This window comes from Tachypleus tridentatus, chromosome 2 (genome assembly GCF_004210375.1).
Source record: "Tachypleus tridentatus isolate NWPU-2018 chromosome 2, ASM421037v1, whole genome shotgun sequence".
Taxonomy (NCBI): Eukaryota; Metazoa; Arthropoda; class Merostomata; order Xiphosura; family Limulidae; genus Tachypleus; species Tachypleus tridentatus.
The window spans coordinates 65,672,502-65,690,304 of NC_134826.1; the positions used below are offsets into that span (position 1 = coordinate 65,672,502).

General features: G+C 29.7%; 1 protein-coding gene across 3 annotated transcripts; it reads left to right on the forward strand.

Moving 5' to 3' along the window:
• The first annotated feature begins 877 nt into the window (after positions 1–877).
• On the forward strand, positions 878–16,819 carry LOC143244045 (longistatin-like). Of its 3 annotated transcripts, none has more exons than XM_076488038.1 (6): positions 878–1,306; positions 8,014–8,166; positions 10,042–10,128; positions 12,579–12,697; positions 13,242–13,367; positions 16,801–16,819. In XM_076488038.1, the coding sequence occupies exons 1-5, from the start codon at positions 1,257–1,259 to the stop codon at positions 13,337–13,339; spliced, it is 507 nt and encodes a 168-aa protein (XP_076344153.1). In that variant the 5' UTR covers positions 878–1,256; the 3' UTR covers positions 13,340–13,367; positions 16,801–16,819. The 3 variants fall into 3 exon arrangements, with proteins under 3 accessions (XP_076344153.1, XP_076344151.1, XP_076344150.1); XM_076488036.1 differs by lacking the exon at positions 16,801–16,819 and adding an exon at positions 16,517–16,705; XM_076488035.1 differs by lacking the exon at positions 16,801–16,819 and having other exon boundaries at positions 13,242–13,428.
• The last annotated feature ends 984 nt before the right edge of the window (positions 16,820–17,803 follow it).

Sequence of the window (17,803 nt, forward strand, 5' to 3'; positions counted from 1 at the left end):
TTTTTCTTTATATCAGCAAAACTCTTCGAGTCAAAGTATAGAGATGACCATGTTTTGCAAATTCTCTCGTCAGACTTTCTGTTGCTTGATCAAATACCACGTTGAAAGTATCAATCGTATGTGTAGGGTCATTTGTCCTCGGTCTCAAACTCAAAAGGGGCCTTAAATTTAAACACTTGTTATTTTTTGCACTTGTTAACTTTTACGACTTGTTTTTATGTGCCTCCTAATTAGGCTAAAATGTAACACACACTCGACTCAGCACACAGCTGCAAATTATATAAAACCATTAATGATTCGAATTATTTTTCACTTTTAGGATCCAGACACAAATACACTGAATACACTAATACCGATATGTTCGATTTTCAGTGTAACAGCAACATCCAGTTTGTTTTTGTTTTTTTAATATAAATCTGATGCGCATTGTCTGTCAGAATGGGTGGCTCGAAAACCCACATTCTCTGGTTTGAATACCAGGATGAAAATATAGTGCTAAAGATGTTGTGCAAAAATATAACAACTTACTATTTTTTAAACTATATTCGATCAAATAAAAATATTTTATCAGAACTGTTGTTTTGTAGCGTAAAGCTTTATACTAGACAATATGCAATTGGTTCACCTTAGGGAATCAATCTCCTAATACAGTGTTATAATTCTGTAAACGCTGACCCACTGTAGAACGTTTTCAATGTAGACTGTTTAGAGTCTAACACTAAAGGCACTTGCGTGAAAGCAAAAAGGATACATAAACTGTGTTAAAGGTTAAAAAAGATCCGCTTGTTGAAACTAACCGAACAAAAAAGTTTTATAAACTAGCCCTTCGCAGACACAATTCATGTGGAAATTGCTTATGTAATGATAGAACGCATGCGTACGCTGTATCCTTTTCTTCGTCATGACAGTTTTAAAGCCGTAACCAAGGGAACGAGTGGTCACATATTTATTTGAGGGAGAGACAGAAGCGGAATTTACAGGAAAGAAATTAGCAATTGTAAAGCTCAGCACCAGGCGTATATTAAAATTACGCCTTAGGGTCAAAGTTCATTCTTAATCTATGTTACCGTCGTAGAATTGTATGGTAAACGACACGTGTACGTTTTAAATAACTGAATGCTGATTTGTTGTTTTTTTTTACTCATGTGCCAAACGATTTCTGAAGAAGTCTAAGCTTATTTTGTTTTCACTTGGTATTAAAGGGTTCTTGAAAGTTGACAGTGAGAACTTTGTGTACTTAAACAGTTAGAGAGGGTATGGAAATCATAAGCCTAGTTCTAACACACAACAGAAATTTGGTTTCAAGGTGAGTAAATATTACTTAATATTCTGATTTTCATTGTGATCATATTTCTGTGAAATTATCTTGGAAATTATATACGATTGTTCTCAAGTTTCGTGTAAAATTAAAAATATTAAGTTTCAATATATGAACAACTTTCTATAATACTATTAGCATTACAATTAGTAACTAACTAGTAACATAACACAAAATGTAATTTAGATTTAAGTGGCTTTTTGATCCATCTAGATGCAATGCGATCTGTTTCTTGCAAAGCTATTTTCAAATACCTGATTGTAATATAAGTTTTGACACAATTTTCTTAAAGTGATAGGTTATTTTGTTTTAAGCTTAAATTGAAACATAAACTATAAAGAAACACTAGAAAGTAAAAACTGACCTGCCAAACTTGGTACTTTGAATTTAATGGAAATTTTTAGAGTAATTTTTTGACATTTTTCTTTATTTTTAAAACTTTTATTTTAGTATTAGAGAAAAAAAATCTGACTTGTAAATTAACTAGTTAATCACATTCTAAATTGTATGTAGACTTAATAATAGATAAGAACTTATAATGAAGAGTTAGTCTAAATGTTAAGTGTGAACTAATCTGTTGAACTTGTATGCCTGAGTTGTAAGCATGGTTTTTGCTTATTAGACAAGTTTCATATTAAGCCTGTAGTCATTGTTCACAAAGGCTGTTTCAGTACTGTTGATTTCAAGCTTCCCATTTCTATAATTGGCTCTAACATAATACAGAGTGATCATATGTAGCTAATTGTGAGACAATCAGACAATGATATTTCTCTTTAATATTATTGTTGGAGTTTTTCAGGATGGCCAATAGTGATCCATTGTTGATGATTGGCTACAGGTTATACTGGAAGTGGGGATTATAATAGTTCCTCTATTTTGACATATTGAAATTTAAGAAATGTTTCTTGGTTACTTTTAAAACAATTTATTGGAAAATGCCATAATTTTGTTATAATTAAATAAATAAAATTTTGTGCTATATCTTTGTAATTTCTTTACAAGTTTGGATAAATGTATTTTTTTTCGATTTTTGGCTCTTTTATAGATTTGATGAAGGCTCCAGTATAGGGTGCCCATACACTTCTGATTTCTGGAGACATTTTCTGGATGAATAATGTTATCCTAAATTAGAAAAGATTGCTTAAAAGCAAACTTACATTTTATTTCTTATATCTAACACAACATAATGTGTTGGTCTAACTTGGATATCTAATAATCTAAACTAAAATTATTTTTAAAAAATTAAAGCAAGTGCTTATCATTCGTATATCTATCAAGCTATTTTTAAAGCTCACTCAGCTTTACTATCTCCACAACATCTGAAGGCAACCCAACTACTCTATTTAAAAAAATAAAATTTTATCAGCTGAAGTTCACTTCTACCTTGCCTAAATCTATATTTGAATCTTCTAGTTTTATAATTCTTGCTGTTAAATATAAAAATGTTGATGCATCAACATTATAAATTCCTTTTAAAATCTTAAACACTTCAATCAGATCCACTCTAATTTTTCAATTTCAAGAAAAAAAATTTTAAGGATCCTAATCTCTCCTCATGTGACAACCTCTTCATTACAGGTATCATTTTAGTAACCCTCCTTTGAACCTTTTCCAACAATTTAATGTTGTTTCTAAGGTAAGGAACTCAAGACTGAACACAGTACTCTAATTGTAGCTTAACCAGTGATCTATAAAATGAAATTATAACCTCTTTAGGTTTGTATTCAGGGTCATTCCATGTCAAATCATCCAGATTTTGGAAAATTTTCCAGGTGACCCCCTTCAGAATGTCTTGAAAAAATTCACATGTGCATATAATGAAAAATTGCCAAAGATTAAATCAATATCTCTAACAGTTTCTGATTTACAGCACTTTAAAATTTAGTTAATTTTTTTTTTACTTTTGGCGAATTCATTTTTGGGCAATTTGGGCTGCTTAAAGCTGCAAGAGTAATGGTGGTAGAAGGCTGAAATTTGCTACACTGACTGAATTAATCTCGCAGAATTCAAAAATGGTCTCAAACCAAGTTTATCTCTCTTAGGATTTGCATAGTGAGGCTGTAAAATCACCTGAAAACCCAAAATCGTTTATTGGCATAACTAGTTAGATCACATGGCAATGCAAATATATTGTGTATGCATTACAGTTACGCAGATATGGCTGAGTTTAAGATTCATAATATAATAAATACAAAGGTAAATCAGGCACAAAAAGCACAGTGCTACAACAGGGGATAACTGAGAAAGATTATAGTCACACCAAACTGCAATAATCGTGAGAGTGAAATGTTTCAAAAAACTACTTTGGTGATAAATTAGCCTTAACAACATTAAATAAACATTGCTTTGTTCAGACAGCTTGAATAAATGTCTGAAATTTGAGTTTGATTATGTTGAGATCTCTTTGACTTAGAACATAGTGACGAGCACTACTGCCTTGCATGATAGGTGCAATTATCAGACAAAGAATATGTTGGAAAGGAATCCAACTTTCATTTTTATGTGACCTTGCAGGCCACGAGAACAGTTCGTTTCTTGATTTCTTTATAAATGATACCAACACATCGGAATGTTCATCTGATCTATATTTTATGTTTCCCACATACCATTCATGATCGTATATGCATGCCACATATTTCCCTGGCTGATAATTGTCATTGTTATCATTAGACCCTATTTGAGCTGCTGCAGCATCACTTTCACTGCTACTACCAACAGTTACAACTGTGTACACATCATCATCTGATAGCCTTCTCACATACAATTTGTTAGTAGTGTGGGGAATAAAGCTATGATGTGACCTAATACCTGCCACAGGTTTGCATTTTTCATAGCACTTAAGTAGATCAAACTTTACACAATACTGCAGGAGTGATTCCTGATTGACAAGAAAGAACTGAATGCCCTGAATGTGGTCATTTGCCTAATGGTACATATCTTAAATGGACACTTAAACTTTGATAATTTATTATTTTACACAACCTTGAGTTTTTTGAAGATCATGTTCAGAGATGTAAGAATATATGGTAAAGGCTGATTAGAATATTTCAATGGGATTCATGAAGTATTTCAAAATTGTATGGATATATTTGCACACAGTAACACACCTGAATTTAAGTTTTGTTTTTCAAGTAAACAATGTATGGTCAGAGGATACTTTAAAAACTTATAACTCAAAAAGTAGGTTGAACACCATCCTGATTTTTTTTGTATATCATATTCAGAGATGTAAGAATATATGGTAAAAATCTGAAAAGGCTGAATAACTGATGACATGGTCAAACTGTGACCTGAAGTAGGGCTGTTTTTAGCTAAATCATAAAAAGTTGCATGCAACTACATTTTTTTACAGGAGATCTAATAGACTTTTAATTACAACAATTGCTGATTTATCAACTGATGTGTTATAGGAAATATGAAAACAAAATTCAGCTTAGTATCATATTAAGTCTTAGGGCTACGGTTTATTAAATAAACCAATGTTTTTTATTATTTTGGGTTTTCAGGTGATTTTATAGCTTCACTATGAAAATCCTAAGAGAGATGAACTTGGTTTGAGACCATTTTTGCATTCTGTGAGATTAATTCAGTCAGTGTAGCAAATTTCAGCCTTCTACCATCATTACTCTTGCAGCTTTAAGCAGCCAAAGTTGCCCAAAAATGAATTTGTCAAAAGTAAAAAAAAAAGTAACTAAATTTTACAGGGCTGTAAATCAGAAACTATTAGAGATATTGATCTAATCTTTGGCAATTTTTCATTATATGGGTAGATGAGCACATGTGAATTTTGTCTAGGCATTTTGAGGGGGTCACCTGCAGCCCCCTGGATGATTTGACATGGAATGACCCTTCGATATTTCTCTAGATTCAACCTAAAATCATATTTGCCATACCACTAACAACAGCACACTGCTTGGATGGTTAAAGAGACTGATCAACCATTACACCAAGATGCTTTTCCTTCATGGCACTTTTGAGGTTATTCCTAGTCAAATTATACTAATAATTCAAATTATGATGACCAAAATGCATTATCTTGTATTTATTATAATTGAAATCCATCTGCCATTTATTTTTTTTCAATTCACTAACTGATTTAATCCTTTTGTAAATTGGCAGCATCCTCTTCAATGCCAGCAACACATTATATCTTAATACTATCAGCAAATTTAAATAATTTATTGACCATTCTTTCATTTATGTCACTGATGTAAATCAAAAAGACCACAGGCCCTAAGACTTAAGTCCTGAGGTACCTCACTTGTGACATTAATCCAATTTGACTGAACTCCATTTATAAAAACCCTCTACTTTCTATCCAATTAGTTAACTTATCCCTAACACCTATATAGATAAGTTCTGTTACAAGCCTTTTATGTGGCACTTTGTCAAATGCTTTCTGAAAATCCATATATATGAAACCTACGCCCTTACTCTCATTTACATATGCAACATGTTCAAAGCATGTCAAAATATTTGTAAGGCAAGATTTTAACTTAGTGAAATTGTGTTGACTAAATAATAAAGTTCTAAACTTTGTTAAATGATTTTTTCAAAGTATCTTTTATCAGATTTTCCAAAACTTTTTCCACAAAAGATGCAAGACTAATAGGCCTATAATTGCTGGGACAACTTCTAATAGCTCCCTTGAAGATAAGTGATTTTAGCTGATTTCCCATCTGTTGGGCCTTGTCCACTATTCAAGGACGTGCCAAAAATTCTGGCAAGTGGCTCACCTATCCAGTTCTTGACCCCTTTTAAAACCCTCAGGGAAATATTATCTGACCCATGAGCTTTATCATTTTGTAAACTTCCAAATTGTAGTTTAAGAACCTCAGAATTTATGCAGTTGTCATGTTCAACTTTGTTTTCATCTATCAGTTCTTCAGGATAAGGAATACTGCTTAAGTCTTCATTCGTAAACACTGAATAAAAAAGTAGAATTTAATAATCTAACCATTTTATGATCATTAGATACTAGTCTTCCTTTATCCTCCCTCAAGGGTCCTATCCCCATTCTGACATTTTTGTTTGTTCCTAATGTACTTCAAAAAATCCTAGTACTGTTAATTTTTATATTTTTGGTCAAGTCTTTTTCATACATCCTTTTGCATGTCCTAATTTCCTGTTTCACCAACTTTCTTATTTTCTATCATACCAATCAATTTAAAAGTTTCTTAACCTTTTATTTTTTATTTTAATTTTATTTCTTACTGCCTTTGTTCTTTACTTGCAGCTGCCTTTTACTTTTCCTAAGGAATATATTTATTTTGAATATTGGATAATTTATACTTAAAGATTTTCCACATCTGATCAGTGTCTCCAAATAACTCGGTTATCTAATTCAGAATAGATAATTCTTGTTGTATCCCTTCAAAATTAGTTGTTTTTTTGAAATTTGGAATCATTAAGTCTGCATTAGAAATAAACATTCAGACATCTTACATTATTATTAGTATTAGCTTAGGTGTAACATTGTCATGTAATATTAATGTCACATTCTCTAAAGCTACAACCTTTAATATTTTCTTATTATCATTTAGAACTCAAAAATCCTAAAACTTGTACACTTATCAGAGAAATGCAACTGTTAGTAATACTGCAATTTCAGAACACATCTTTGGCACTGCATGCATCTGAAATTATAGTGAGTATAGTTCCAAGTTTTGGTTTATAAAATATGCTCATTTTACTTGAGTAATGAGCCAAGCAAAAGCTTATAAAAATGAAAATACAGATATTTATCATCAGGCACTTTCCAATGTTTATTAAACTCATGCAACTTTTCCATGATATGAGTCTAACACTCTCAAAATGTACCTGTGATGTTTGATGTGAATTTGAATCTGAGTTTTGTAAAAGATGAATGCTCTAAAAACCAAGCTGTAAGTCCCCTAGTGCTTCTAGTAGTTTAATCTTTAACATTTGAAACAAGTGAATTTGCGAACAAAGCTCGTCTTTAGGCCAAACGTCATGTCATGGAATGATGTTTGTTGGGGGCCTGGTATGGTCAGGTGGTTAAAGCACTTGACTCGTAATCTGAGGGTTGTGGTTTCAAATCTCTGTCGCATCAAATATGCTCACCCTTTTAGCCGTGGGGACATTATAATGTGGCATTCAATCTCACTATTCATTGGTAAAAAAAGTAGCCCAAGAGATGGCAGTGGTTGGTGATGACTAGCTACTTTCCCTCTTATCTTAAACTGCTAAATTAGGGACAGCTAGCACAGATAGCTCTCAAGTAGCTTTGCATGAAATTCCAAACAAAACAAACCTTGGTTGGACACTGATGTGGTAATTTTATTGTAATATTTAGTTACTTGTCTCAAATTTAAACTGCAAATTCGTCACATGTTGATCTTATACCAATTGAACTAAAACAGTTAACCTACTAGTGGTTAGGAGTGAATCACTCTGAATAACTTGAACGTTATATTATCACAAACTGGTTAAAGTATCTGATCTAATAGGTCTAACGATATCATTAAAGCCTTGTTGTCAGTGTTCTGTCATTATGTGAGAAAACATATTGTGTAGAACAACCTGTGTTGAAAATATATATCAGTCAACAAACCTGCACATTTTTTAAACCTCTGTTTTTCAATATCAGTGTATGAATAAAAGGTATCAATTGTTATAATTGTATGTTTAAGTGACTTTTAATTCAATATTGTTCTATTTTATTTTACTTTCAGTGTTTCTAGTATTCTGTGCCTAATCCTGTTTGTTGGCAATACTTGTGCTTTGGAGGGACAAGAAACCTTGGATGAAAGTAAGGATGGTCCCTCAGCTACAGCTGAAGAAATTCGAAGAAAATGGGGAGCAGTGGACATTGTGAGGGATTTGGAGTAGGTGGTGTTATAGTAATCACTGGATGTTTATGTTAATAACTTATTAGGTTACGAGTTTAAACTGTCAGTTACATCTTTAAACACACCATGAAAAGTTAGAAATGTTTACTTTGAGTGTGCTGAAATTAAACCATAGGCTGAGAAGTCAGTGCAGAGTAAACCTATACATTACTTCTATTGGCAAATTAAACATTTTACAGAGAAATCTATGTATGATCAAATTCTGCTAGAAAGGTCTCTCTTTCCTAATCAGTCTCCATATAACCTGTAACTTGAAATATACTTTACTAAAATAACACACAGCAACATGTTATTCATTGCTATTAGCTTAGCATTTTGTGGAGTGTATGTGTGTGAACCTAATTTTTTACAGAGGGTTTTAAAGTGGATTTATCTGTGTGTGCACGTGTGTTTCATTGAATAATGACACACGTTCACATAATAAGCTGTCACAGAACTGAAAACCTGTTACAATGAAAATAAACATTTATTAGAATGTCTTAAAATTTATTTGATTAATATGTTCAGACATCTGCTTATATTGAAATATAAAATGATTGAAAAACAAAGGTGTGATGCATAACCTCTTAAAGATGGTATACCACTGGTGTATAGCTTTGAGTTGAGTGATGGTATACTAGTTAAGATATGGTATTGTTTATATTGGCAGTGATGTACTAGTTAAGATGCAGTATTGTGTATATTGGCAGTGATGATGTACTAGTTAAGTTAAGAAGCAGTATTGTGTATATTAGCAGTGACGTACTAGTTAAGATGTGGTATTGTTTATATTGGCAGCGCGTACTAGTTAAGATGTGGTATTGTTTATATTGGCAGTGACGTACTAGTTAAGATGTGGTATTGTTTATATTGGCCTGATGTACTAGTTAAGACGTGGTATTGTTTATATTGACAGTGACTTACTAATTAAGATGTGGTATTGTTTATATTGGCAATGACTTACCAATTAAGATGTGGTATTGTTTTATTGGCAGTGACATACTAGTTAAGATGTGGTGTTATAAATTGTTTTGAAGTAAGTAAGATTAAAATCACATGGTTTCAAAGAGCAGTAACTACTTTGTACTTTTAGTTGAACAGTTATTAAAATTAGTATTAAAAATGAAAAGTATTATTTCACTTATATAAATTATTTTAGTACAAAGAAAGATTTGTTTCATATGGTTACTTTAAACATCTTGCATTTTAACAGAACTTAAGCTACTAATACATTTGTATTTATACAGCAGGGAAGTTTGTGTAGTTGTACTTGATATTTTAAGTTTGAAATTAATTTTGTGTAATTCAAGTTTTGGAATAATTACATTTTAAAACCATGCTTTTGTTTTCAGTAGTTTGATTTCAGTGCTGATGTGTTCTAAAACACTGAACTGACTAACCAGCTCCTTGTGCTAAGTAACACACAACTGGCATGAATATTTTTGATCATTTAATACTGTTATTGAAACATCAGATAAAACTAGCATTTGGTTGTTGATACCCTTAACATGTGTGGTTTCATTTTCTGTGTGAAATCTGAGACTAGCAGTTGTAACTTCATGGTTGTATGTATTAGTTTATACTGAATTACTGTGTTGTGTCATTTGTATTATTGTTAACGTGTACTGTATTTTTTGTATTTTTGTTAACATGTACTGTATTAACCTCTATCTGAACTGAATTACTCTGGTTGCTGTTAATGTGTATATTTACTGTATTTTGTCTGGAGGTATCTAATGAACCAGTGTTTCAAATAAAATACCTTTTACAGTAACATTGTCATCACCTTATTTCACAAAATCTTTTTTCACAAGTTGATATTCTATTAGGATGTGGATAGGTTTTACAGGTTTTCTTATATCTACATTTTAGCCACATACGAGAAGACGTGAGTAAAGTTATGAAACTTCAGGAAACTGGAGTTATTTCATCAAATGAAGCTTTGTTTTATTTTTTCCGGTAAGTAAAGTCCTTGACAAAAATCAAAGTGATAAAACTGAATTTATATAGAAGAAATCAAATCTAATAAAAAATTTGTTATTATAAGTTGCTTATGAAATTAATTTGATTAATATTATTTTTAAAGTTCTGTCTCTTTTCTTTGTGCAAACCACATAATTATGTAATTTGGATTTCAGAGGCCTGAATTGCATTTTGGGAACCTTAGGATGTTATAAACAACAACAAAGTGTATAAGGTGAATAAAAACTGTGTAAGTTTACCAGATTCTAAAGCTTATTATTACTTCTGTCTTACAACATGAATCAGATAAACTTACATGGTTTTTATTCACCTTATACACTTCTACTTTTCCTGCTGGCTTCTTTACCTGTCTGTTTTGCTTTTTGTTTCTTGTACTTGAGTTGAGCATTGTTTAAAGTTCTTAGATGTTGTTATTTTTCAGGTTGTTTACTTTATACTTTGTTCTACAATCACATATTTTACCTTGAGCATTTTGACTTTCAGTGTGTAAGCTTAGTCATTTTAACTAACTCTACCCACAACCACAAGGTAACTATGAAAGTATACATGCTATAACTTTTAATGAAGTAATAGTACCTTCACAGAATTTGGCAAGTTTTTTTGTACACAAAAAATATCTTTATTTTTGTCTGTGAATTTATGGAATCAGTCTGATTCTGAGTAACTAGTCTAAGTGTAAGGTGATTTTCATGTTAGAATAAAACAAGTTTTCCATTTTGCAGCTTACAAATTTTATGTCAATAACATCCAGAAGTTTCTAAGTGAATGTGAAAAGTTCCTTTGAGTAAAACTTGTATTTTATTTCATATATTCTCTACTCTAGTACCGTATGTGGACTTGGGCCATTTGGCTGACCCTGTAGCCATTAGGTAACAAAAGAATAATGAAATGCAGGTTACCTTTGTTTTCTACAATTAAAGCACTTTCTAACAGATAACTACATACTATTTGTTTTTACAGCCAAAACGAATATGGTTTTTAGTCAGTTTCATTTTTGCATGCTTGTATCCTCCTATGGTGATGACTGTCTATTTCACTCAACAGATTTATGAAAACAAGATCTACCTACCAGCATGCTTGTGTTGAATTATACAACTGTTCTTGTGTTTAGTGTTTGCTATCATTGGCCACTGTTTTGTTTGTCTGATTTCATTTAAATTTTCTCATCCAAAGTAATAAGTATGTAATTTTTTGCAATTCAGTAATTTTTTTATAAAAAAATGTACATAAAAACTAAGAAATGTAATCTTTTTCTTTTGTTCTTCAAGCTTTTCCACTTAAATGAAGGACATTGACTTCAAAGTCTAGTCCTGACTCTTAGCAACAAAGTGTGATGTCAAATTTTATTATTTTTTAAATTGAACTATGTGACGTAAAATAAGAAAAATTTCCACTTGTATAAAATAATTTCGTAAAATTGACATCTGACTAAGCTTAACTAATTCTAGTACCGTGATCAAGCAAAACTCCAACGATGACAAAGAAAATACTCAAATCTGACTATTTCAGTGGAATATGCTCTGTAGTTGTCAGTAAACTGAAATGTTTGCTTTCTGTTGGTTTCAAATAATCCACAACCAATATCAGAGTGAAGTTGTGACTTTTTTTTTTTTAAAGTAGGATGTTCTATAAAGGGTGTGGCATGCAACCTTCAGTTTATTGTTTAGATATTGGTAAATAATGCAGTCTGTATGCTATAAACTAATATTTTAGCTTAAGACTAGCTACCCTATAAGTAATTAATACTGTCTTAGAAACATAGAATATCTACAGGGGAAGAAAGGAAATCTAATTTGCATAATTCAAAATGAAGAACTGTTACATAATACAGAAGAAGTGAAGATTGGGAAAATATTTAAGTTTTCTTTTGAAATTAAGGAAGTAAAATGTATATAGTATGAAAATGTGAATTATGTATTACTTTTTTGGCATACATGTATAATAAAGTTATTTAATTAAAATTTGAATGTAACGTGGTGAAACATAATGTGCACTTTGACCTTCTACAATCCCCTAATATCCAGACAGTTAAAATCTTAGATATCATTACTTTTATGTTGTTTACACTATGAAATGATTTTTGTCATTCATTTTGTCGGTTTTGATGTAACATTTTTTATTAACCACAAGTAATTTAAAGTACTTCATATTTGAATAATGTAATTATACTGTAATTATAGTTAATTGTTATTCATTGTCCAATTGATAATTTATATATGTGAATAGTTTTTCACCAAAATCCATTAAAATATGCAAGTGTATTAAGTATTGTTTTATGTGGTTTTTGCAAATTTTTTTTATAAGGTACTGTTTATAGTCTTTCTTGTGGAATATCTACTGCATATATTGTGTGGATTTTCTTTCTTTATGTTATATACTCTATATAAATCTTACCAAGGTAAAGAAGTTCCATGTGTGTTTTATAGAATGCATGACTTTGATGATAACAAGAAGTTGGATGGCTTGGAGTTAGTAGCTGCGGTACGTCATTCTCTTGACCATTCAAGTGAAGTAGATCATCAAACATCTATTGATGAACTTGTTAGTAAGTAGTTTCTTTCCTAACCACTAAGTAAACTAGATCACTAGACATATTTAGTGGCACAATCCTCCTAGCTGTTAGTACATGACTGAAACCAAGATACACTGTTTATCTTCATGTGACAACAAAACTTTTAGTCACATGTATTTCCTGGTACAATCCTCCTAGCTGTTAGCACATGACTGAAACCAAGCTACACAGTTTATCATCATGTGATAACAAAGCTTTTAGTCAGACATATTTACTGGCAGAATCCTTCTAGGTGTTAGTATACAGTTTATTGTCATGTTCTTTGTACATTTCTAATATTCACTTAAATTATAATGTAGAAATTGTTTACAATTTCAGTTGGTTCTTGACATTCTAAAAATATTGGACTTTGCATGGTGTAAATGATTACTTGATTTGTTTGAAGTATTGCCGTTATCTAAGCTAATCTAATACAAAAGGTATTGTTTAGAAAACAGTTTCCAGTTCATATTGGAAGTTTGTTTTTGTAAGATATTATTTTGACAAATTACTAAGACACCATCCATCTCTTCCATAGCAATCGTTGATAGCTTCTTCTCTTATGATGAAAACAGTGACGGGTTTCTAACATATCCAGAAATGAGGAAGAACCTGGGGGATGATACCAAACAATAACCATAGACATCAACCATTTAGTCATAATGTTAGTGTTGTCTAATGTTACATTTAAGACTTCAAAAATATTAAATATTGGCTAAAGATAAGTTGTTAATTTTTTCAGAGTGAATTAATAATAAGTTAACAAACACAAAGATAGTTATTTGAAGTTTTAATCAAGTATATTCTTTATTATTAGAACCTTGAAGTAATACACACAAAGATAGTCAGTTGAAGTTTTAATCAAGTATATTCTTTATTATTAGAACCTTGAAGTAATACACACAAAGATAGTTAGTTGAAGTTTTAATCAAGTATATTCTTTATTATTAGAACCTTGAAGTTAATACACACAAAGATAGTTAGTTGAAGTTTTAATCAAGTATATTCTTTATTATTAGAACCTTGAATTTAACACACACAAACAGTTATTTCATGTTTTAACCAAGTATATTCTTTACTATTAGAACGTTGAAGTTGACACAGACAAAGACACTTATTGAGAGTTTTAACCAAGTATATTCTTTATTATTAGAACTTTGAAGGTAACATACAAATAGAAATTAATTTGAAGTTTTAACTAAGTATATTCTCTTTTGTTAGAACCTTAAAGTCAATACACACAAAGTGATTTGAAGATTTAACTAAGTATACTCTTTATTATTAGAATCTTGAAGTTAATATACACAAACAGTTATTTGAAGTTTTAATCATGTATATTCTTTATTATTAGAACCTTGAAGTTAGTTAGTTGAAATTTTAATCACACATTGAAGTTGACACACACAAAGATAACCAAGTATAGTATTATTATTTGAAGTTTTAACTTAGTATATTCTCTTTCGTTAGAACCTTAAAGTCAATACACACAAAGAAAAAAAAAGTTGATTTAACCAAGTATACTCTTTTTTTACTATTAGAACACATGAAGTTAACACATTAGAAATAGTTAACACACAGAAATAGCAACTGATTTTGAGTTTTAACCAACTATATTTTTTATTATTAGAATCTTGAAGTTAACACAAAAAAAAAGAGTTATTTGGACTTTTAACAAAGTATATTCCTTATTATTAGAACCTTGAAGTTAACTCATACAAAGATAGTTATTGGGAGTTTTAACCAAGTATATTCTTTATTATTAAGTACTTGAAATCAACACATTAGAAAGAGAAAGTGATTTGGAGTTTGAACTGAGTATATCATTTATGATTAGAAACTTGAAGTTAACACATTCAAAACAAAAGTGATTTAAAGTTTTAACAAAGTATATTCTTTATTAATATAACCTTCAAGGTAAAAAACATAAAGATAGTTATTGGGAGTTTTAAACAAGTATATTCTTTATTATTTGAACCTTGAAGGTAACACCCAAAAAGAAAGAAATTTGAAGTATTATCCAAATATATTCTTTGTTATTAGAACCTTAAAGTTAACACACACAAAGAGAAAGGTATTTGAAGTTTTAACCAAGTATATATGTTATTATCAGAACCTTTAAATTAAGACACACACAGATAGTTATTTGAACTTTTAACGAAGAATATTCTTTATTACTAGAGCCTTGAATTTAACACACACAAAAATAGTTATTTCATGTTATAAACAAGTATATTCCTTCTTATTAGAACCTTGAAGTCAACACATTACAAAGGAAAATTGATTTGAAATTTTAACCAAGTATATTTTTCTTTATTATTGAAGTCAACCTTGAAATTTAAACAAATTATATTCTTTATTAATAGACCTTTAAGTTAACACACTCACAAAGATAGTTGTCAGTAGTTTTAACCAAGTATATTCTTTATTATTACAACCTTGAAATAAAGATACACAAAGAGAAAGTAATTTGGAAGTTTTCACCAAGTATATTCTTTATTATTAGAATCTTTAAGTTAACACACACAAAGGAAGAGTGCTTAGGAGTTTTAAATGAGTATGTTCTTTATTATTAAAACCTTGAAGTTAAAACATTACAAACAGAAAGTAATTTAGAGTTTTATCAAAGTATGTTCTTTATTAAAAGAACACTGAAGTTAACATACACAAAGATAGTTATTTGAAGTTTTAACGAAGTATATTCATTATTATTAGAACCTTGAAGTTAACATACAAAGGTAGTTATTTGGAGATTTAACCAAGTATACTCTTTATTAAACGAAGCTTGAGGTTAACATACACAAAGATATTTATTTGAAGTTTTAACAAAGTATATTCTTTATTATTAGAACCTTGAAGTTAACACACACAAAGAGAAAGTGATTTGGAATTTCTACCAATTATATTCTTTATTTTTAGAATCTTGAAGTTAATACACACAAAGAAAGTGATTTGGAGCTTTAACCAAGTATATTCTTTGTTATTACAAACTTAAAGTTATCACACACACATTGAGAAAGGTAGTTGAAATTTTAACCAAGTATATTCTTTATTACTAGATCCTTGAAGTTAACACACAAAAATAGTTATTTCATGTTTTAAACAAGTATATTCTTTCTTATTAGAACCTTGAAGTCAACACATTACAAAGGAAAATTGATTTGAAATTTTAACCAAGTATATTATTTATTATTCACACCTTGAAGTTAATACATCAAAAAGAGAAAGTGATTTGGAGTTTCAGTAAGGATATTCTTTATTAGTAGAATCTGGAATTTAACACACACAAAGATAGTTGTTAGTAGTTTTAACCAAGTATATTTCTGTATTATTAGAACATTCAAATTAAGATACACAAAGAGAAAGTTATTTGGATTTTAACCATGTATATTTTTTATTTTTAGAATGTTGAGGTTAACATACACAGATATTTATTTGAAGTTTTAACAAAGTATATTCTTTATTATTAGAACCTTGAAGCTGACACACACAAAAATAGTTATTTCAAGTTTTAACAAAGTATATTCTTTACCATAAGAACCTTGAAATTAACGTCCACAAGGAGTAACTAATTTCGAATATTCACGAAGTATATTCATTATTATTATAACTTTGAAAGTATGACACAAAAAGAGAAATTCATTTGGAGTTTTTATCACGTATATTCTTTATTATTAGAATCTTTATGTTAACATACACAAAGAAAGAGTGATTTGGAGTTTTAACCAAGTATATTTTTTATTATTAGGCATTTTAAGTTAACACATACAAAAATAGTTAGTTGGAGTTTTAAACAAGTATATTCTTTATTATTAGAACCTTGAAGATAAAACATTACAAACAGAAAGTGATTTGGAGTTTCTGCCAAGTATATTCGTTATTATTAGAACCTTCAAGTTAAGACACACAAAGATAGTCATTTGAACTTTCAACCAAGTATATTCTTTATTATTACAACCTTGAAGACAACACACGCACAAAGAGAAAGGGATTTGAATTTTTAAACAAGTGTATTTATTATTTGAACCTTGAAGGTAACACACACAAAGAAAGAAATATGAAGAATTAATGAAATATATTCTTTATTATTTTATTATTAGAACCTGGAAATTAATACACACGAAGAGAAACTGATTTCGAATTTTCATCAAATATATTCGTTATGATTAGAACTTTCAAGTTAAACCACACAAAGAGAAAGTGATTTGGAGTTTTTACCAGGTATATTCTTTATCATTAGAATCTTAAAGTTAACACATGCAAAGAAAGAGTGATTTGGAGTTTTAACCAAGTATATTCTTTATTAATAGAACCTTGAAGTTAACAAAAACAAAGATAATTTTTTGAAGATATAGCCAAGCATATTTTCTACTATAAGAACATTGAAGTTAACACACACAAAAGTAACTAATTTGGAGTTTTAACCAAGTATATTTTTTTTATTAGAACATTTAAGTTACCACACACAAAGATAGTTATTTGAAGTTTTAACTAAGTATATTCTTTATTATTAGAACATTTAAGTTAAGACACACAAAGAGAAAGTGATTTGGAATTTTTACTGAGTATATTCTTTATTATTAGAATCTTAAAATTAACACATACAAAGAAAGAGGACATTAGAGTTTTAACCAATTATATTCTTTGTTATTACATCCTTGAAGATAACACACAAAGAGAAAGGTATTTTAAATTTTAACTATGTATATTTTTACAATTATAATCTTGAAGGGTATAATTTTTTATTTTGAACGTTGAAGTTAACACACACAAAGATAGTTGAAACAAGTGTATTTATTATTTGAACCTTGAAGGTAACACCCAAAAAGAAAGAAATTTGAAGTATTATCCAAATATATACTTTATTATAAGAACGTGGAAGTTAATACACTCAAAGAGAAAGTGATTTGAAATTTTAATCAAGTATATTCTTTATTATTAAAACCTTCAACTTACCACACAGAAAGATAGTTATTTGGATGTTTAACCAAGTACATTCGTTATTATTAGAACATGAAGTTAACACACACACACACATAATTATTTAGAGTTTTAACAAAGTATATTCTTTATTAATAGAACCTTGAAGTTAACACACACAGA